The sequence below is a fragment of the Salvelinus sp. IW2-2015 genome, linkage group LG18 (genome assembly GCF_002910315.2).
Source record: "Salvelinus sp. IW2-2015 linkage group LG18, ASM291031v2, whole genome shotgun sequence".
NCBI classification, from domain to species: domain Eukaryota; kingdom Metazoa; phylum Chordata; class Actinopteri; order Salmoniformes; family Salmonidae; genus Salvelinus; species Salvelinus sp. IW2-2015.
Window position 1 is genome coordinate 25789726 of NC_036858.1, and position 23819 is coordinate 25813544.

Sequence of the window (23819 nt, forward strand, 5' to 3'; positions counted from 1 at the left end):
GATTAACACTGCTGTTCTACACACAGATACAAAACAGAGGGAGGGAGGAGAAGGGTGAGAGAGAGGCAGAGAGTTTTGAGGTTATTCCTATTTTCACCATTTACAAAGTTGAACAAATGAGCTTTAAAAGGGATGCTCAAATCAATGAGCTGCACATTTAGCAGTGGAGGCTGCCCAGAGGAGGAAGGGGAGAACCATCCTCCTCAGTGAAATTCATAAAGATAAAAATAGTGAAACATTGAAAAGTTTTCCTTTTTAGATAAAACTATACTAAATATATTCACATCAACAAATAATTTATTAAAACACACTGTTTTGCAATGAAGGTCTACAGTAGACTCAGCAGCACTATGTAGGGTAGCACCATGGTGTAGCCGGAGGACAGCTAGGTTTGCTTTTGGTTTTATGATTTTATTGCTACCAGGGCCCGCCGGTGTAACTGCTATCAAATCAAATCCAATTTTATTGGTCCCATTCACATGGTTAGCAGATGTTATTGCGAGTGTAGTGAAATGCTTGTGCTTCTAGTTCCGACAGTGTAGCAATGTCTAATAAGTAATCGAACAATTCCACAACAACTACCTAATACAGACAAATCTAAATAAAGGAATGGAATAATATATACATATTTGGATGAGCAATGACAGAGCGGCATAGGCAAGATGCAATAGATGGTAAAAAATACAGTATACAGTTGAAGTCGGAAGTTTACATACACCTTAGCCAAATACATTTAAACTCAGTTTTTCCACAATTCCTGACATTTAATCCTAGAAAAATTCCCTGTCTTAGGTCAGTTAGGATCACCACTTTATTTTAAGAATGTGAAATGTCAGAATAATAGTAAAGAGTGATTTATTTCAGCTTTTATTTATTTCATCACATTCCCAGTGGGTCAGAAGTTTACATACACTCAATTAGTATTTGGTAGCATTGCCATTAAATTGTTTAACCTGGGTCAAACGTTTCGGGTAGCCTTCCACAAGCTTCCCACAATAAGTTGGGTGAATTTGGGCCCATTCCTCCTGACAGAGCTGGTGTAACTGAGTCAGGATTGTAGGCCCCCTTGCTCGCACACGCTTTTTCAGTTCTGCCCACACATTTTCTATAGGATTGAGGTCAGGGCTTTGTGATGGTCACTCCAATACCTTGACTTTGTTGTCCTTAAGCTATTTTACCACAACTTTGGAAGTATGCTTGGGGTCATTGTCCATTTGGAAGACCCATTTGCAACCAAGCTTTAACTTCCTGACTGATGTCTTGAGATGTTGCTTCAATATATCCAAAATTTTCCATCCTCATGAWGCCATCTATTTTATGAAGTGCACCAGTCCATCCTGCAGCAAAGCACCCCCACAACATGATGCTGCCACCCCCGTGCTTCACGGTTGGGATGGTGTTCTTCGGCTTGCAAGCTTCCCCCTTTTTCCTCCAAACATAACGATGGTTGTTATGGGCAAACAGTTTTATTTTTGTTTCATCAGACCAGAGAAACATTTCTTCAAAAAGTACGATCTTTGTCCCCATGTGCAGTTGCAAACCGTAGTCTGGCTTTTTTTAGGGTGGTTTTGGAGCAGTGGCTTCTTCCTTGCTGAGCGGCCTTTCAGGTTATGTTGATATAGGACTCGTTTTACTGTGGATATAGATACTTTTGTACCTGTTTCCTCCAGCATCTTCATAAGGTCATTTTGCTGTTGTTCTGGGATTGCAACTTTTTGCAAAGTATGTTCATCTCTAGGAGACAGAACGCGTCTCCTTACTGAGCGGTATGATGTCTGCGTGGTCCCATGGTGTTTATACTTGCGTACTATTGTTTGTACAGATGAACGTGGTACCTTCAGGCATATGGAAATTGCTCCCAAGGATGAACCAGACTTGTGGAGGTCTACAATTTTACAGTGAATTATAAGTGAAATAATCTGTCTGTAAACTATTGTTGGAAAAATGACTTGTGTCATGCACAAAGTAGATGTCCTAACCGACTTGCCAAAACTATAGTTTGTTAACAAGACATTTGTGGAGTGGTTGAAAAACGAGTTCTAATGACTCCAACCTAAGTGTATGTAAACTTCCGACTTCAACTGTATATATATGACATGAGTAATGCAAGATATGTAAACATTAGTAAAGTTGCATTATTGAAGTGTCTAGTGATCCATTTATTAAAGTGGCCAATGATTTCAAGTTTGTAGGTAGGCAGCAGCCTCTCTGTGTTAGTGATGGCTGTTTAACAGTCTAAACTGCTAAAATGCTTTCTGACTGTACACTGTAATGCATGATTGTAGCGGGTTTACTAATGCGTTAGTTCTAGTAGCTATGTTGACTATGACATTGGCTAATATGGTGACAATGATGTAGGCTGTGTGTTGCGGTCACAGTGGCGGTTCTAGACCATTTCAACTGGGGGGGCCAAGCTGGGGCCAGTTGTACTGTTAGAGGGGCCAGTTACATTAGACGTTATTGTTGTCATATCGTAAAAAGTATTTCATACTCCACATTTAGGGGGGCCACAAGGGGGTCCAAAATTGTTGTCACAGGGTCACCGCCGCCCCCCCCCCAGAACCGCTAGTGAGCGGTCATAATTTGAAGGTTTGTCTTGGAAATGTTTTTTACCTGGTCACAGACAGCTAATGTGTTGTGCACTGAAGTCCACATGCGAAGGGAAAAGGTGAGAGGAGGAGAGTGAGTAGATAGTTGCGAGAAGGAATTATATATACAACAAGTGAAGTGATCATGATGTTTTATGTGGCTACTATAAAAGTGAACTGTGTTTGCATGTGATCTGGGGTGTATTCATTCTGCCAATTCTGTTGAAAAAACGTTTCTTAAACGGAAGCAAACGGAACGAAACAGGGATAAACATACCTGCATTTGTCCAATAGAACCTCTCATTTGCAGCTGTTGGACTAATGATTACAGCTAGATGAGCTAGATGCAGGCAAGCGTGTGCAAGGCTGTATTGAATGTGTAACTGTCTGTCACCTTGATTGCAAAAAAGTCTCTCGACCTGTGCACCTATGTTGTAAACTTTCATTCATAGGCTAGGTTGTAGCAACCCCATGATGGGTACAGGGAAATTAGAGTATCATGTTGTAGCCTAAACCTATCGATGTTACGTTGAGCTGAGTGAATGGAATATGAATGACAGTCATCCAATATACTTTATGAGAAATAATGCCATGCTCAAAAAATTATCATCCACCCTCCTCTTAAACGGCACCAACCGGCACTGACATTTAGATCACCAATTACATAATAGAGCAGGCAATGGCCGTTCAATGTTTGCAAAGTATAGCCTCTGCACATCATACGTTTTGAAAAACAGAAGATTGCCCTCTCTGTTGCCCCGTGCAAGCATATCTGTTGCCCTGTATACGCATAATTACTGATATCTTTGCCACAATAAGCGATTTCAAGAGAGCTATGGTTCGTGTGTCCCCCCCCCTCTCATATTTATCTTTGCCCACGAGGATTGCAATTTGCATATTAACAAACCAACCAGAGCCCTATATTTCCTACTTCCTGATTGTTAAATAGAGCTAGAAAGAGAGCTCCGATCCTGTTGTACTTCTCATTATATGTCCTGTTCTTCTAACCCTTTTTTCTCACTTTCCTCTGTTTCTTGCTCTCTCTCTGCATGTGTATCCTTGCATATGGAGGGAGGACTGGAGGCGGCTGTTTCCAGCAGAGCAGAGACCTACAACATGTGAGAAGATGTCTGTTGGAGGCTGCGCTTGCCCTGGTAAGTCTCACCATTTCTCGCTCTCTGTCTCTGCTCTCTCACTCTCTATTGCTCTCTCTGTCTTCTGTCTCTCTCTCGTGTGTCTTTTCTGCCGTAAAGGTAAAGTCCAGCAACTGGTTTACAGTGTGTTCCTCACTCAATATTCAGTGTACTTTATTTCTCAGCAAGACTGCACAACGGCTACTAGCGTTCACTAGCTATTACTAGCGCAACTCCTACATACACGGATACGTCTTTCCCCCATGTTGAATGACACAACGTTTTCTTGCTCGGACAAGTTTGGGTCAGTGGAATGCTCCTGTGCCCTCAGAACAACATTGTTCCTTATGGAGGTGTGTCTGGTTTGTGTGAGTGTGTGTTTGTGCGCATGCGTGCACATTTGATTGTCACTCTCTCTCTGGCAGCTTCGTCTATTTGTTGCTTACTAAGCGGTTACTAACTGTAACGTAGTCTGAGCTTGATCGATATCTTCATCAATACCCGTTGTCTCTTCTTTACCTTTCTCTGATCGTCACAAGAAGACACACTGTGTGTGTGCTGTCTCTTATACACATCTAGATGTGTATAAGAGACAGGTGTGTGTGTGTTTGTGTGTGTGTGTGTGTGTTTTTGTGTGTGTGTGTGTGTGTGTGTGTGTGTGTGTGTGTGTGTGTGTGTGTGTGTGTGTGTGTGTGTGTGTGTGTGTGTGTGTGTGAGAGAGAGAGAGAGAAAAGTGTGTACATATGGGCTTTATTTGTTGAGTGAAATGGTCAGTCTGACATTTTGTACAGTTCACCTCAATCTCTTATCTGTATCAGTATCTTATCATGTTCAGTTTCCTGTGCAAATTCAAGTCTGTCCAAGTCTGAATCACTCTATTCAGAACAAGCACGATGCCTACCAGGGTTGGAGAGTCAACGTCAGTCCCTTCAGGAAGTTAATTAAAGTTTAAAAAATCTTCTTCATTCAATGTTCATTAATTGCCTAATGGAATTTGCCCTAACACTCCTGCCTGTCAAGTCAACACAGCCATTGGCGGGGACAATTTGCTATCTTACAGCAGGGTCATGATCAATAGTGACCAAATGGAAGAAAGTCGACTGAAACAGAGACTATCTGAACTTAACATTAACAAATGCTCATCCCAAAAACAAATGCTAATTTCCGATTGCCATTACAAAACATTTTCCATTGTGTSCCCTATTAATGAGCATGACCCAGATCTGTGTAGATGAAAGCCTGTTGGCCAGTGAAGCACACAGCAGAGTCCATCATCAGCTCTGCCTAACCTTTTACAGGAAACACTGAGAGTGCAGGGTTTGAGTGGCATGGCTTGTTAATGAGACTATAGTGAGCCCTCTTTTGAACGAGGTCTGTCTGTGTTTGAACCTGGACCGTCTGAGTTTCAATATGAATTCCCCATGGGGCATTTCATTTTACATTACAGTCATTCAGATGCTCTTATCCAGAGCGACTTCCAACGTCAATTAMGGTTAAGTGCCTTGCTCAAGGGCACATTGACAGATTTTCCCCTTTTCGTCTCGGGGATTTGAACCAGCGACCTTTCAGTTACTGGTTACAACACTCTTAACCGCTAGGCTACCTGCCACATTCAAGGATGTAAATTCCATCAGTATTCCAGCCGAATAAAACTAAATTATGTAAAGCATTCTGATTTGACACAGATGGTTTGATGGAGCAGAATGAAGTTAGGAGGTATTCAGGAGGATCACAAGAGGGCACCAAATCATGTTTCCTACTTGTCATGATTTCTAAAATGTTTGTGTATAGTGCCCCCTATAGATAATGTGTCTATTGTACAGGAAACACAATGGCACAGTGGAGGGCATAGGGATTACTGGCTTTAACAGGCTGTTCTGGCATACAAGTACATTGTACCGCTGTTTCCAAGAACTCTCACGGACACACAGCACACACGCAGGCACACACACACACACCCACACCCACACCCACACACACATTGTTGTCTCTATTGAGCCTGATAGCAGTAGCCCTACCGTAGCGCAGCTGTGTATGCGTGTGCGTGCATATGACTACAGTATTCTGCTTTCCAGCATAGTGCTGCTGAGACTAGATCTGTCCTCCTGTGGGCTTTTATCCACCAGTAACATATCGCACTGTCAGTTATTTTGGGCTCCCGAGTGGTGCAGCACTGCATGTCAGTGCAAGAGGCATCACTACAGTCCCTGGTTCGAATCCAGGCTGTGTCATATCTGGCCGTGATTGGGTGCACAATTGGCCCAGCGTCGCCCGGGTTTGGCCAGGGTAGGCCGTCATTGTAAATATGAATTTGTTCTTAACTGACTTGCCTAGTTAAATAAAGGTTCAAATAAAAAATGTAATCTTATTCGGCTCCACGGTCAAAAGAAAGGACAAGCTGTTTTTCAGCTGGTTTAGTAGAGGGGGATGCTGTTTCACAAATCTCCTCTATTGCCCTCTTGCTCCCTCACACTCTCCTTCTCCATCTCTCCCTTTCTTTCTTTCTTTCATTCCTTCTTTCTTTCTCTCAATCTCTCTATCTCTCTCAATCTCTCCCTCTACAGAAGGCAACAGTTAGTTAGGTGTGACTGATCACATGCCTCTCACAGGGGACAAAAATTCAGCCTGGAATTAGGCTAGTAGTTGAATTCTCATTCCTGTTTCCATTATACAAAATGCTACTCTCCTCTGGCCTTTACATCCCCCTTCCTTTATTCCCACCATCCATCCCTCCTAACTTTATTTTTTCCTAGGGAATGTTTGCCATATAGTGTCTCCCATGGCTTTGTTCTGTGTGTGAGGCCACTGCCAGTAGATCCGTGTATATCACCTCTGCCTCTGACAACATAATGGTGATGGGGTGCACTCCAGGTCAGGAGCTCGTAGTGTAGTGATGAAGTGAGCCACGCTCATTCATAAGCAGTGGTATAAAGTACTTAAGTAGTACTTTAAAATATTATTACTTAAGTCGTTTTTTGGGGTATCTGTACTTTACTTTAGTATTTATATTTTTGACAACTTTTACTTTTACTTCACTACATTCCTAAAGAAAATGATGTACTTTTTACTCCATACATTTTGCCTGACACCCAAAAGTACTAGTTACAATTGGAATGCATTGCAGTAGAGGAAACATTTCCAATTCACGCACTTATCAAGAGAACGTCCCTGGTCATCCCTACTGCCTCACATCTGGTGGACTCACAATACATAAATTATTCCTTTGTAAATTATGTCTGAGTGTTGGAGTGTGCCCCTGGCTGTCAAAAAAAGTTATAAAAAAGGAAATTGTGCCATCTGATTTGCTAAATATAAGGAATTTGATGTATAGCATATACTTTTACTTTGTACTTTTACTCAAGTATAAAAATGTAGTACTTTTTCCACCACTGTACTTAAAGTACATTTAAAATCAGATATTTTCAGACTTTTACTCAAGTAGTATTTTACTGGGTTACTTTCACTTTTACTTGAGTCATTTTATATTAAGGTATCTTTACTTTTACTCAAGTATGACATTTGAGTACTTTTTCCAACTCAAAGATGGCGCCGGAGGGGATGGCTGCCGTCTTATCGGCTCTTAATCAACCATGCTATTTTGTTTGTTTTTCCCCGTTGTTTGTAACTTGTTTTGTACATAATGTTGCTGCTACCGTCTCTTATGACTGAAAAGAGCTTCTGGACATCAGAACTGGGATTACTCACCTCAGATTAGACAAAGAGGTTTTTTCAATGAGTCGGACGGGAGGGATATACTACAGACACCCGACCAGTCCCAGATCTCCATCATTCGCTGGAGCAGGAAACTGAGATTTTGCAGGGATCAGGGTGCCTTGTAAAGAACAGGTGACAAGTGGCTAATCTGCCTTTACCTTCCCTCCTGCTAGCTAACGTTCAATCGCTGGAAAATAAAAGTGACGAACTGAAAGCACATATATCCTACCAATGGGACATTAAAAACTGTAATATCTTATGTTTCACCGAGTCGTGGCTGAATGTTGACATTAAGAACATACAGCTGTCGGGATATACACTCTATCGGCAGGATAGAACAGCAGCCTCTGGTAAGACACGGGGCGGGGGCCTAAGTATACAGTGGGGAGAACAAGTATTTGATACACTGCCGATTTTGCAGGTTTTCCTACTTACAAAGCATGTAGAGGTCTGTAATTTTTATCATAGGTACACTTCAACTGTGAGAGACGGAATCTAAAACAAAAATCCCGAAAATCACATTGTATGATTTTTAAGTAATTCATTAGCATTTTATTGCATGACATAAGTATTTGATACATCAGAAAAGCAGAACTTAATATTTGGTACAGAAACCTTTGTTTGCAATTACAGAGGTCATACGTTTCCTGTAGTTCTTGACCAGGTTTGCACACACTGCAGCAGGGATTTTGGCCCACTCCTCCATACAGACCTATGTAAACAACAGCTGGTGCACGATATCTAAGGAAGTCTCAAGGTTTTGCTCGCCTGAGGTAGAGTATGTCATGATAAACTGTAGACCACACTATCTACCTAGAGGTTTTATCTGTATTTTTCGTAGCTGTCTATATACCACAACAGACCGATGATGGCACTAAAACCGCACTCAATGAGCTACATGCCGCCATAAGCAAACAGGAAAACGCTCATCCAGAGGCGGCGCTGATAGTGGCCGGGGACTTCAATGCAGTTTAACTTAAGTCAGTTTTACCTCATTTCTATCAGCATGTTAAATTCTAGAACACCTTTACTCCACACACAGAGAACCGTACAAAGCTCTCCCTCACCCTCCATTTTGTCACGCCCTGGCCTTAGTTATTTTTGTTTTCTTTATTATTTTTAGTTAGGTCAGGGTGTGACATGGGGGATGTTTGTGTGTTTTGTCTAGTCTAGGGTGTTTGTATTGTCTAGGGGGTTTTGTAGAGTTCATGGGGTTGTGTTCAGTGTAGGTGTTTATGTAAGTCTATGGTTGCCTGGATTGGTTCTCAATTAGAGACAGCTGTCTATCGTTGTCTCTGATTGAGAGCCATATTTAGGCAGTCATAGGCATTAGGTAGGTTGTGGGTAATTGTCTATGTTTTGACGTTAGTTGCTTGTGTCTGCACTTTCGTTTGATAGCTTCATGGTCGTTTGTTGTTTTGTCTAGTTTGTATAGTGTTCGTGTTCGTTTCTTCTTCTATTAAAAAGAAGATGTATTTATATCACGCTGCGCCTTGGTCCTCTCTTTCACCTAATGACGATCGTGACACATTTGGCAAATTTGACCATAATTCTATCCTCCTGATTCCTGCTTACAAGCAAAAATTAAAGAAGGAAGCACCAGTGATTCAGTCAAAAAAAAAGTGGTCAGATGAAGCAGATGCTAAACTACAGGACTGTTTTGCTAGCACCCACTGGAATATGTTCCAGGATTCTTCCGATGGCATTGAGGAGTACACCACATCAGTCACTGTCTTTATCAATAAGTGCATCGAGGACGTCATCCCCACAGTGACTGTACGTACATACCCCAACCAGAAACCATGGATTATAGGCAACATTCGCACTGAGCTAAAGGGTAGAGCTGCCGCTTTCAAGGAGCGGGACTCTAATCCGGAAGCTCATAAGAAATCCAGCTATGCCCTCTGACGAACCATCAAACAGGCAACGCGTCAATACAGGACTAGGATCGAATCGTACTACACCGGTTCCGACACTCGTCGGATGTGGCAGGGCTTGCTAACTATTAAGGACTACAAAGGGAAGCACAGCCGAGAGCTGCCCAGTGACACGAGCCTACCAGATGAGCTAAATTACCTCTATGCTTGCTTCGAGGCAAGTAACACTGAAACATGCATGATAGCACCAGCTGTTCTAGACGACTGTGTGATCACGCTTTACGCAGCCGATGTGAGTAAGACCTTTTAACAGGTCAACTTTCACAAGGGCACAGAGCCAGATGGATTGCCAGGACGTGTACACTGATCATGCGCTGACAAACTGGCAAGTGTCTTCACTGACATTTTCAACCTTTCCATGTCTGAGTCTGTAATACCAACATGTTTCAAGCAGACCACCATAGTCCCTGTGCCCAAGAACACTTAGGTAACCTGCCTAAATGACTACCGACCCATAGCACTCACATCTGTAGCCATGACGTGCTTTGAAAGGCTGGTCATGGCTCACATCAACTCCATTATCCCAGAAACCCTAGACCCACCCCAATTTGCATACCGCCCCAACAGATCCACAGGTGATGTAATCTCTATTGCACTCCACACTGTCCTTTCACACCTGGACAAAAGGAATACCCTCAAAGCTCATCACTAAGATAAGGACCCTGGGACTTCCTGACGGACTGCCCCCAGGTGGTAAGGGTAGGTAACAACACATCCGCCACACTGATCCTCAACACGGGGTTCCCTCAGGGGTGCGTTCTCAGTCCCTTCCTGAACTCCCTGTTCACTCATGACTGCACGGCCAGGCATGACTCCAACACAATCATTAAGTTTGCTGATGACACAACGGTGGTAGGCCTGATCACCGACGACGATGAGACAGCCTATAGGGAGGAGGTCAGAGACCTGACCTTGTGGTGCAAGGACATCAACCTCTCCCTCAACATGATCAAGACAAAGGAGATGATTGTGGACTATAGGAAAAGGAGGTCCGAGCACGCCAKAATTCTCATCAACGGGGCTGTAGTGGAGCAGYTTGAGAGCTTCAACTTCCTTGGTGTCCACATCACCAACAAACTAACCTGGTCCAAGCACACCAAGACAGTCGTGAAGAGGGCACAACAAAACCTATTCCCCCTCAGGAGACTGAAAAGATTTGGCATGGGTCCTCAGATCCTCAAATGATTTTACAGCTGCACCATCGAGAGCATCCTGATGGGTTGCACCACTGCCTGGTATGGCAACTGTTCAGCCTCCGACCACAAGGCACTTACAGAGGGTAGTGCATATGGCCCAGTACATCACCGGGGCCAAGCTTCCTGCCATCCTGGACCTCTATACCAGGCGGTGTCAGAGGAAGGCCCTAAAAATTGTCAAAGCCTCCAGCCACCCTAGTCATAGGCTGTTCTCTCTGCTACCGCACGGCAAGCGGTACCGGAGCACCAAGTCTAGGTCCAAGAGGCTTCTAAACAGCTTCTACCCCCAAGCCATAAGACTCCTGAACAGCAAATCAAATGGCTACCCAGACTATTTATATCCCCCCCCCCCCCCCCCCCCCCCACACCCACAGTGACTCTGTTTCGGTACCCCCCGCTTTTGTTATTTACTGCTGCTCTTTAATAATTTGTTATTCTTATCTCACTTTTTTTTGGGGGGGGGGGTATTTTCTTTAAACTGCATTGTTTGTTAAGGGCTTGTAAGTAAGAATTTCACTGTAAGGTCTACACGGTGCATGTGACAAATAAAATTTGATTATATTTGGTTTGAACTCCAGCACTATCTGAGGTGTTATCAGCTCATCACTCAGAGCTGTCGTGTCAGGCCTCTAGTGTTTTGTCCTAAAGGTATCACCAATGTTGACCAATTACCCAATTTATTAGATGCATATTTATGAGTTGAACTTCTTTGATCAGTCAGTGTGTGATAAGGTGCTACACTCAAACTTTTTCTCTGCATTCATTTTGTAAGCTAGTACTGAATGAATGAGAGGCAGTGAATGTGATTGTTTTTAAAAGGCTAGCTAGATACTGACTGTATTATTTATTTTAATACACCTACAATTCATAACAAATGTATAGAGCTTTACTACATAGCTATTAGTTTGTGAATAGGAGGGGAGGGTGTTGTAAAGGCGGATTACGTTTCGATTAAACACGATTGGGGGAGCCCATTCTGCAGAGGGAATGTTTACGCAAGCAGGGAGGAGAGACGTAAGAGCAGAGACGGGGGCCATTGTTCGCGTCTGGTTAGGAACAAAGGGTTTGGCTCCGTATCTAGCTGGCTAGATCCCCACTTTTCAACATCTGGGTTGCTTAAAAAAACGCGACTTTGTAAGTGCAAAAATAACGAGACCGAGGACGTACTCATTCGCTTTAACTTTTGTTTTGCTTTTTGTTTTGTTTCGGAGAGGAAAACGGAAATAACGACTACGCTGAAAGGTGCTCCAAATTGGGACGGCTAGCATCCAAGCTAGCCTGCTAACACCGAGCAGTGCTGTTACTGTTGGAAAGAACACCGCGTTTCGGTGAATCATTCTGTGCAGGTATGGTGGATTAAAGTTAGCAATTAACTATACCAGTTACTAACGTGCCTTGTTACAATCTAAGTAGAAATCATATTATAAGGCACATTTCAAGTGTGGTCCGTGCAGCTAACTAACGTTATAGCTAGCTTGCTTAGCATTGGCGAATCCCAGTTAGCTATTCACTGCCACACTAGCTAGTTTAGCATTGGCTAACGCCAGTTAGCTATTCACTGCCACACTGGTCAAGACAATCTTGCTGCTGTTGTAGCTAGCTTGTCATCAGCATCAGTCAAACCTTTTGTTCAGCTGATCTCATTCTTTAGTATTAATCAAGACAATGAATGAGGAATTCACCATGTAGTTGGCTGCTATAGGTTCTCAGCTCTGTGAATTCCATTGTCTTTTATTCTAACGATATAATTATGCTGCCATTCTGTTTATTTTTTAACCCTCAAATCAATGGACGATTGTAGGGGGTTAAATTATCGTTCTAACCATGGTGGTTTTATATTCTGTAGTGTGACACCGTATTCCATAGCAAAACATGGATGGTGTATTGCCAATGAGGTTTTACTCAAAAGGCTCAGACTTTTCTGTTTCGATCTCTACGCGGGCCGTCACCTGTGTCTGACTGGGCCATGCATGGCTCCGGCGGACCTTCCCAGACTTGGGGCCAAGCCCAGGTTCTGGGTAACGTTACTTTTTAGCCTGCATTTACGTAACAATGGCTACATGTTAACTTTAACACCTTACAGAACAAAAAGTATGTGGTGTCACATTCCTGATGGAAACATAATTACACTTGAGCGTTCGTTTAAAAAACACTGGCGACCCACTAGTGTGGGGTTAAATCTCAGTGGAAAAGCACCAGGGGAGTGTTAATCCACCATCTCCAATCATATCTGTAGGGCTAGGGAAATTGTCATGTAGGCCCAACGTAACAGATATAGGATCTACTCATCCTCCCCAAATCCCATTGAAGGGAACATTCAAAGCAGACCTTAGATCAGTTGTGGCAACTTCACCCCACTCCAAAATGGCATACACACACATGTATACAAGCTACCATCTGGAGAAGAGGGGAGAGGTCTGTCACCCCTTCTATATATGGGCCATCAGACGGAGTGTTTTGAGTTTTACACACTTCATACGTATATACTCAAATCAAATTTTATTTGTCACATGCGCCGAATACAACCTTACAGTGAATTGCTTACTTACTGTTTTCTAGTCGAAGCTCATCCCATATAACCACTGCTGTACACCTTTTCTATTCATGTACTGTCCATAATGTATATACACACACCATAATTTACATATATATTCCGGACTCTGACATTGCTCTTTCTAATATTTTGATATTTCCTAGTTCCTTTCTTACTTTTTGGGGGATTTGCATGTATTGTTTGGAGTGATGCACCGATATGACATTTTTGGCCGATATCTGATATTTTCCTTGCCAAATAAAACAATACAGATAATCTTAAGAATTCTAGTACAGTTAAATAGTTTACACACACATGGATGCAGCMGTCTAAGGCACTGCATCTCAGTGCAAGAGGCTCCACTACAGTCCCTGGTTCAAATCCAGGCTCTATTGTTTACTAGAGATTGTTTACTAGGATTAAATGTCAGGAATTGTGAAAAACTGAGTTTAAATGTATTTGGCTAAGGTGTATGTAAACTTACGAATTCAACTGTATGTAGCTTGGTGTCATCTAAAATAACCCTAATTTATAAGATTAGCCACAATAGTGGACTTTGCGGTTAGCCTTCAAAATAAAAGTATGGCATAATTCTACTATTTGTATTCATTTGCATTGCTGTCAATGACATACTTTTAATTTGAAGGCAACCGCAAATTCCACTATAGTGCCTAATCCTTATTGTGGCTAGCTTCCCAACACATAACCCGGTCCGGTCGAGRCTCACTAGCCAGATGAAGCTAGCTGGCTGCTTATAACATTAGCTTTGGGCAACAGGGTTGAGTAGCTGGCTAGCTATTTATTTTCATGACCTGAAGTTCAATTTTAATAGGTGAACAACAAGCAACCTAGCTAATACATCTGCCACGCTGATCCTCAACACTGGAGCTCCCCAGGGGTGCGTGCTCAATCCCCCCCTGTACTCCCTGTTCACCCACGACTGCATGGCCAGGCACGACTCCAACACCATCAAGTTTGCAGACGACACAACAGTGTGCCTGATCAACGACAAGAAGGCCTATAGGGAGGAGGTCAGAGACCTGGCCGGGTGGTGCCAGAATAACAACCTATCCCTCAACGTAACCAAGACTAAGGAGATGATTGTGGGCTACAGGAAAAGGAGGACCGAGCACGCCCCCATTCTCATCGGCGGGGCTGTAGTGGAGCAGGTTGAGAGCTTCAAGTTCCTTGGTGTCCACATCAACAACAAACTAGAATGGTCCAAACACACCAAGACAGTTGTGAAGAGGGTACGACAAAGCCTGTCCCCCCTCAGGAAACTAAAAAGATTTGGCATGGGTCCTGAGGTCCTCAAAAGGTTCTACAGCTGCAACATCGAGAGCATCCTGACTGGTTGCATCACTGCCTGGTACGGCAATTGCTCGGCCTCTGTCTGCAAGGCACCACAAAGGGTAGTGAGTACGGCCCAGTACATCACTGGGACTAAGCTGCCTGCCATCCAGGACCTCTACACCAGGCGGTGTCAGAGGAAGGCCCTAAAAGACCCCAGCCACCCTAGTCATAGACTGTTCTCTCTACTACCGCAGTGGTACCGGAGTGCCAAGTCTAGGACAAAAAGGCTTCTCAACAGTTTTTACCCCCAAGCCATAAGATTCCTGAACAGGTAATCAAATGGCTACCTGGAAAATTGGCTATTTCCATTGTGTGCTCCCCCCAACCCACGCCCCAACCAGTCTTTTTACACTGCTACTACTCTCTGTTTATCATATGCATAGTCACTATAACTATACACTCATGTACGTACTACCTCAATTGGGCCGACCAACCAGTGCTAACGCACATTGGCTAACCTGGCGTTCTGCATTGTTTCCCACCACACGCCAACCCCTCTTTTACGCTACTGCTACTCTCTGTTCATATATGCATAGTCACTTTAACCATATCTAAATGTACATACTACCTCAATCAGCCTGACTAACCGGTGTCTGTATGTAGCCTCGCTACTTTTATAGCCTGTCTTTTTACTGTCGTTTTATTTCTTTACCTACCTATTGTTCACCTAATACCTTTTTTGCACTATTGGTTAGAGTCTGTAAGTAAGCATTTCACTGTAAGGTACCTGTTGTATTCGGCGCACGTGACAAATAAACTTTGATTTGATTTGAAATCATTGCTAAGAATAATGAAAATGACTGCAGTTTCTACTGGTCATTGTTTTCAGGCTGGTTGTGTTGGTGCTAACTACGTACCAAGCTAAAGCTAGCTACCCTAGAAGTTGCAGTCTAATAAATTATGCTTTATTATCAACGCGGTATTGTAAACACATCGTTCATCACCGGTGTTTGCTTGTTGCAGACTTTTTTTGAGTAACTTTGACAGTGCTGCTGTATCTTTTTTGACACGCAAAATACCAAAATGGTGTTTCATAGTATGTATGTCGTGAAGCTAATAGCATTGACGCTATTACTGTGTAACTCCGGTAGGGCAACATCTGAAAAATAGATCTCTTGGTAGTGTGTACCGATGCTCGACCAGTCGGCAAAAGCCAACATCACTCACGCCAGAGAACAGTTGGTTGTCAAGGGCAATGAATTTCATTATCTTGGCTTTAATGGATTTCGCGTTGTCTCGCTGAAATGTTCTTACTCTTTCAAATGACTGCTCGACTGGTTGACAGCTCGATCCACACATCAGACATTGTGGGCTAGGCTAAGAATGCTGTGCAACATTTTACATGGCGTCATTACGTCCTGTACCTACGTTATATAGGTATGTACGGTAGTTTTTTTTTTAATCATCGGCGTTAAATTAGACATCGGGCCGATACCGATGTTGCCATTTTTAGCTTATATCGGCCAAATGTTCACCAATATATTGTGCATCCCTACTTGTTAGGTATTACTGCACTATTGGAGCTAGGAACATAAGCATTTAGCTACACCCGCAATAACATCTGCAAAATAGGTGTACGCGACCAATAATACTTTATTTGATTTGACGCTATGCTGCTTAGGGCTGTCCCCAGAAAGAAAGAAAAYATCTTGGTAGTAAGAAGAGTTGTCTGTTCTTTCGACCAGTCAATTGGTCKATTTTTAACTGCATTTTCCCATTTATAGACACCTTGTTTTGAATAAAATCAACTACACTGAACAAAAATATAAACGCAACAGGTTAAGTGTTGGTTTCACGAGCTGAAGTAAAAAATTGCAGTTTTTATGCGCACAAATCTACTTCCTCTCATTCTTTGCACAAATTTGTTTACATCCCTGTTAGTGAGCATTTTTCCTTTGCCAAGATAATCCATCCACCTGACGGGTGTAGAATATCAAGAAGCTGATTAAACAGCACGATCATTACACAGGTGCACCTTGTGCTGGGGACATGAATCGTGTATGTGTGCCGTTGAGGGTGAATGGACAAGACAATATATTTAAGTGCCTTGGAATGGAGTATGTTAGGAGGTGCCAGGCGCACCGGTTTGTGTCAAGAACTGCAATGCTTCTGGGTTTTTCACACTCAACAGTTTCCCGTGTGTATTGAGAATGGTCCACCACCCAAAGGACATCCAGACAACTTTACACAACTCTGGGTAGCATTGCAGTCAACATGTGCCAGCGTTCCTGTGGAACGCTTTCGACACTTTGTGAAGTCCATGCCCCGACGAATTGAGGCTCTTCTGTGGTCAAAAAGGGGGGTGCAACTCAATATTAGGAAGGTACTCCTAATGTTTGATATACTGATTTATAAAGCCGGGCCGTTGTTTTATAGACCTTATTAAGTTGGGGTTTCCTCTCAATTTTCTTAGACAATTAAGGCAATGGCTGTTTCCTCGTCTCCCTACTCCGCTGCTGCCTCCGCAGCATGGTTCCCAACACCAATWTGCTGTTTAACTACGCTATTATGCACATAGAAACTTATAGAGAAAAGTGCCAATTCAACGGCGCAATGCAGATTACGTTTCAGAACCGCAGACAGACTGTTATCCATTGTGGGAGAAAGCGCATTAGTGTTGCATCATTATTCTTTTATAATAATTTACAATTCCAGTAGCACATGTGCACCATGAAAAAAAAAAAATATATATATTTGTGACTGCTCGACTGAAGAAATCTTGGTTGACCAACAGCCTATCGACCAAACAATCAACCAGTCGTCTAAATAGAGTCAGCTCTAATGCTGCTGCCCCAGACCTCTGGAAGTTGGGGAACCAATGTCATCCATTGCCACCTGTCATATAGACAAGGACCCCCCTCGTCCAATTATTAGAACTAGGACTGATCCCAAAGTAGGGTGTGTGGATCTGACTTCACATCCATTATATTCTGTTGGACTGGCATGCTGCATTGCTATAGGGTAAAACCATTTGAATTCAATCTCTTTTTGAGAACACCCCATTTTTATTTGAAAGAACTTCTATACATATTTGCCCATTGTAGAAGTGCTCAGAAAGTGAAGGTCAAAACAATTTAAGAAAGGTGGTCAAAATGTACCCATTTTGCATACCATACCATGAGACATCCATCTCTTATTCACTGGAAAAAATAAACGGTTTATCTAATTAAAAAGCTTACAAACAGGGTTGTCAAACTGTTTTATAATATCTTGATGTAAAATTTTTACTTTAAGTTACGTTTATCTACAAAACGCGTCATTTTTTTCCTTCTGTCTCCATATTTGCATATGTTTTAGCTTAGACACTATTTTACATCATTTGAGGTTTTTGTGTTGTGCCTGCCATTGGTTGAGACACAACATGTTCTTGAATACAGGGTGGGTGTTATGTTTTGGCTGATAAATGTGCTAAAATGGGAATACAAATTACATTTTGACTTTAAAATGGTACCACAGAGGTGGTTGGAGGTTGGCATATCAGAYAATGTTGACTTGAATGGGAATATGTTTTAAATTATACTGTCAATCCTCCATAGGAAACCTATTGAAATTAGAGTTCGAACGATTATGATTTTAACGCCGATACCGATTATTGGAGCACCAAAAAAGCCGATACCGATTTAATCGGCCAATTTTTATTTATTTGTAATAATGACAATTACAACAATACTGGATGAACACTTATTTTAACTTAATATAATACATCAATAAAATCAATTTAGTCTCAAATAAATAATGAAACATGTTCATTTTGGTTTAAATAATGCAAAAACACTGTGTTGGAGAAGAAAGTAAAAGTGCAATATGTGCCATGTAAYAAAGCTKARGTTTAAGTTCCTTGCTCAGAACATGAGAACATATGAAAGCTGGTGGTTCCTTTTAACATGAGTCTATAATATTCCCAGGAAAGAAGTTTTAGGTTGTAGTTATTAGGACTATTTCTCTCTCTACCATTTGTATTTCATATACCTTTGACTATTGGATAGGTACTTTAGTATTACCAGCTTAATCTCCGGAGTTGATGGGCTTGAAGTCATAAACAGTGCAATGCTTGAAGCATTGCGAAGAGCTGCTGGCAAATGCAGTAAAGTGCTGTTTGAATGAATGCTTACGAGCCTGCTGCTGCCTACCACCGCTCATTCAGACTGCTCTATCAAATCATAGACTTAATTATAATATAACACACAGAAATACGAGCCGTAGGTCATTAATATGGTCAAATCCGGAAACTATCATTTCGAAAACAAAACYTTTATTCTTTCAGTGAAATACGGAACCGTTCCGTATTTTATCTAACGGTTGGCATCCATAAGTCTAAATATTGCTGTTACATTGCACAACCTTCAATGTTATGTCATAATTCCGTAGAATTCTGGSAAAMAAGTTCGCAACGAGCCAGGCGGCCCAAACTGAAAAATAAGCAAACACGTTTGGTGTTCGCCAAAAGGCATGTGGGAGACTCCCCAAACATATGGAAGACGGTACTCTGGTCAGATGAGACGTATGTGTCAGGGTCCACAGACAGTCATGGACTACAAAAAGAAAACCAGCCACGTCACGGACACCGTCTTGCTTCCAAACAAACTAAACATGTTCTTTGCCCGCTTTGAGGATAATACAGTGCCACTGACGCGGCCCGCTACCAAGGACTGTGGGCTCTCCTCCGTGTCCGACGTGAGTAAGACATTTTTAAAGGTTGCCGGCCTAGATGGCACCTCAAGCTGCGTCCTCAGAGCATGCGCAGACCAGCTGGCTGGTGTGTTTACGGACATATTCAATCTCTTCCTATCCCAGTCTGTTGTCCCCACATGCTTCAAGATGGCCACCATTGTTCCTGTACCCAAGAAGGCAAAGGTAACTGAACTAAATGACTATCGCCCCGTAGCACTCACTTCTGTCATCATGAAGTGCCTTGAGAGGCTAGTCAAGGATCATATCACCTCCACCTTACTTGTCCCCCTAGACCCACTTCAATTTGCTTACCGCCCCAATAGGTCCACAGAAGATGCAATTTCAGCACACTGCACACTGCCCTATCCCATCTGGACAAGAGGAATGCTGTTAATTGACTATAGCTCAGCATTCAACACCATAGTACCCTCCAAGCTCATCAGCTAGAGGCCCTGTGTCTCAACCCCACCCTGTGTAATTGGGACAYCAGTGGAAAAGGTGGAAAGTTACTATTATTTTTTCTCCCATTCCTCGGCTTACCAATCACGGACAAACTTAAATGGTCCACCCACACAGACAGGAAGGCCAAAGAGATCAAGGACAACAACCACCTGAGCCACTGCCTGTTCACCCCGCTACCATCCAGAATGGCGAAGTCAGTACAGGTGCATCAAAGCGGGGACTGAGACTGAAAAACAGCTTTTAGCTCAAGGCCATCAGACTGTTAAATAGCCATCACTAGTATAGAGAGGCTGCTGCCTACATACACACTTGAATTCATTGGCCACTTTAATAAATGGATCACTAGTCACTTTAATAATGCCACTTGAGTAATGCAAGATCTGGAAACATTATTAATCTCATGTATATACTGTATTTTACACCATCTATTGCATCTGCCTATGCCACTCTGTCATTGCCCATTCATATATTTATATGTACACTACCGTTCAAAAGTTTGGGGTCACTTAGAAAAGTCCTTGTTTTGAAAGAAAAGCAAATGTTTGTCAWTTTTTTTTTTAATTACATCAAATTGATCAGAAATACAATAGTCTYAAGAAGGCCAGTTTTATTGCTTTAATCAGGACAACAATTTTCAGCTGTGCTAACATAATTGCAAAAGGGTTTTCTAATGATCAATCAGCCTTTTAAAATGATCAACTTGGATTAGCTAACACAATGTGCCATTGGAACACAGGAGTGATGATGGTTGATAATGGGCCTCTGTACGCCTATGTAGATATTACATAAATCAGCCGTTTCCAGCAACAATAGTCATTTACAACATTAACAATGTTTACGCTGTATTTCTGATCAATTTGATGTTATTTTAATGGGCAAAAATGTTCTTTTATTTAAAAAAGACAAGGACATTTCTAAGTGACCCCAAACTTTTGAACAGTAGTGTATATATTGTTATTCCTTTACTTAGATTTGTGTGTATTAGGTAGTTGTTGTGTAATTGTTAGATTACATGTTAGAAATTGCTGCACTGTCAGAACTAGAAGTGCAAGCATTTCGCTACACTCGCAATAACATCTGCTAACCATGTGTATGTGACCGATTTTAAGGTTTGATTTGAAGAATGAAGCTATATACAGGGAGTACCAGTACCATTTCAATGTGCAGGGGTGCGAGGTGTTTGAGGTAGATATGTACATAAAGGCAGGGTAAAGTGACTAGGCATCAGAATTAAGGTTGGATATTCCTCCCTCCTGGGTGAGGATCAAAGAGAGCCCCCCCTCTCCCACCAGAGAGGAAGGGGAGAGTGGGCTGGTCCTGTGACTTTAACGACCGGTCATAAAGTCTATCTGAACTGCAATATGAAGAAGTCAAAAATCCTTTGTGTGTAGAGAGACTGCCCCAAAGCTTTAACATCAAAAGGTTGGACATTGAAACAATATTTCTAATGTGGGGATCTGAACAATAATCATGTTAAATCAGTTTTGTGTTATCATTAAGGACGGTATAACCAAATAACGGTAACTCTACAAATGTATACGTCCCAGTTATCAGATTTACATTGTCGTGGAAAATCGTCTCAAATATAACACTCGTAAGAACTTGTGAAATCAAATAGACTTTTTAATACAATGTATCACAAGCCGGAACGATCCGCGGATCCCACACCTTCCCAGAGCACTCGCTCTCTCTTTATACACATCCACACACATTAGATCATTACATACATTAATTAAATTACTTCTCCTATGGTCATCTGCCACCATTATCCTTCATTTCAGGCTTGCTGCTTGTCTACGCCCAATAACGCCTGTATCCGCTCTTGATTAGATTATAATGGAGGCAGGACCCCCTTGACCCCTAAAATTAATATATGTCTATCTTGCCCTAAGCACTTATGGCCTTTACCCTAAGCACTTATGGCCGTTCCTGTCAATTTTATCTTCATAATGGTGTCCTGCTTTTTCCATACATGCACTTTAAAGCACGTATGACTTTGGCCATCTGCTAATCTTTGGTTTCCTGTATTTACCAGAATGGCAAATGCACTCACATCTGCCTTCTTCTCCTATTTTCTAATGTACACCTGTCTATTGTTTAATAGTGTGATATCTARCTACATATGTATCAATTACTCCTACAGCATCTAACTGTTGTGGAACTTATAGGATTAAATATGAAACTGTGATGATTAAATGTGATTTTTAGAGAATTGTTTTTCATGTAAAGTTTTATCCAGTTAGTAACCACACACATGTGAGCACAGACATTGTGGAAACGTGATGGAACCGCCCTTCAAGGTGAGTGCTTAAAAGGACTCGCTGAAGAATTAACATGAGACCAGTACATTGTCGGGTTGCTATTTGTGTGTTAAATGGTTTAAAGCTACCAGACAGCGTGGAGCAGTGGCTACACGGCTCAGTAATGGTTTGAAACTGAAGACCAGTTTATGTGCTGCGTGAGCGGAATACGTTACGAAATGGTTTAACTTCTTACAGATGAAATCCCGTTAACAGTGAAAGTACAGGGTGCCAAATTCAAACAAATCTCAATTAAAATTCCTCAAACATACAAGTACTATACACCATTTTAAAGATAAACTTGTTGTTAATCCCACCACAGTGTCCGATATCAAAAAGGCTTTACGATGAAAGCATACCATGCGATTATGTGAGGTCAGCACCTAGTCACAGAACAACACAGCCATTTTTCCAGCCAAAGAGAGTCACAAAAAGCAGAAATAGAGAAAATGAATCACTAACCTTTGATATTCATCAGATGACACTCATAGGACTTCATGTTACACAATACATGTATGTTTTGTTCATATTTATATCCAAAAATCTGTTTACATTGGCGCTTTATGTTCAGTAATGTTTTGCTTCCAAAACATCCGGTGATTTTGCAGAGAGCCACATCAATTTACAGAAATGTTGATGAAAATGTGTTATACATGGAATTAAAGATATACTTCTCCTTAATGCAACCGCTGTGTCAGATTTCAAAAAAGCTTTACGGAAAAAGCACACCATGCAATAATCTGAGTACAGCGCTCAGACACCAAAACAAGCCATACAGATACCCGCCATGTTGTGGCGTCAACAGAAGTCAGAAATAGCATTATAAATATTTGCTTACCTTTGATCTTCATCGGAATGCACTCCCAGGAATCCCAGTTCCACAATAAATGTTTGTTTTGTTCGATAATGTCCATCATTTATGTCCAAATACCTCCTTTTTGTTTGCGCGTTTAGTTCACAAATCAAAATTCATGAGGCGCAGGCACTTAGTCCAGACAAAGTCAAAAAAGTTATATTACAGTTCATAGAAACATGTCAAACGATGTATAGAACCAATTTTTGGGATGTTTATATCCTTAATCTTCAATAATGTTTCAAACTGACAATTCCTTTGTCTTTAGAAATGAAAAGGAACGCAGCTCGCTCTCACGGGCGCATGACTTAGKTCATGGCATTCTGCCAGACCTCTTAGTCAAACAGCTCTTATTCGTCCCCCTTCATAGTAGAAGCCTGAAACAAGGTTCTAAAGACAGCAGTCACAAAAAGCAGCAATAGAGATAAAATTAATCACTAACCTTTGATGATCTTCATCAGATGACACTCATAGGACTTCATGTTACACAATACATGTGTGTTTTGTTTGATAAAGTTCATATTTATATTAAAAAATCTGAGTTTATGTTGGCGCGTTACATTCACTAGTTCCAAAAACATCAAGTGATTTTGCATAGCCACATCGTTTCAACAGAAATACTCATCATAAATGTAGATAATACAAGTTATACACATGGAATTATAGATATACCTCTCCTTAATGCAACCGCTGTGTCAGATTTCAAAAAAACTTTATGGAAAAAGCAAACCATGCAATAATCTGAGACGGAGCTCAGAACAATAGCCAAATTAGCCGCCATGTTGGAGTCAACAGAAACCAGAAAATACATGATAAATGTTTCCTTACCTTTGATGAACTTCATCAGAATGCAGTCCTAGGAATCCCAGGTCCACAATAAATGCTTGATTTGTTCGATAATGTCCGTTGTTTATGTCCAATTAGCTAGTTTGGTTAGCAATTCCAAAGTCACAAAGCGCGTCCACTATAATGTGACGAAATGTCCAAAAGTTCCGTAACAGTCAGTAGAAACATGTCAAACGATTTATTGAATCAATCTTAAGAATGTTGTTAACATACATCTTGAATAACGTTCCAAC

The 23819-nt window shown here is 41.7% G+C and overlaps 1 protein-coding gene across 9 annotated transcripts in view; it reads left to right on the forward strand.

Annotated features, from left to right (window-relative positions):
• Positions 1-3672: 3672 nt before the first annotated feature.
• ldb1a (LIM domain binding 1a) overlaps positions 3673-23819 on the forward strand; it is a 54999-nt gene continuing 34852 nt past the window's right edge. For 8 of the 9 annotated variants that reach the window (XM_024008305.3, XM_024008309.3, XM_024008306.3 and 5 more), the window contains exon 1: positions 3673-3742. In XM_024008305.3, coding sequence (XP_023864073.1) covers positions 3715-3742 — 28 coding nt within the window. In that variant the 5' untranslated portion in view covers positions 3673-3714. Of the gene's footprint in view, positions 3743-11565; positions 11915-23819 lie in introns of those variants that run through there. The other variant, XM_024008308.3, reaches the window with a different exon arrangement.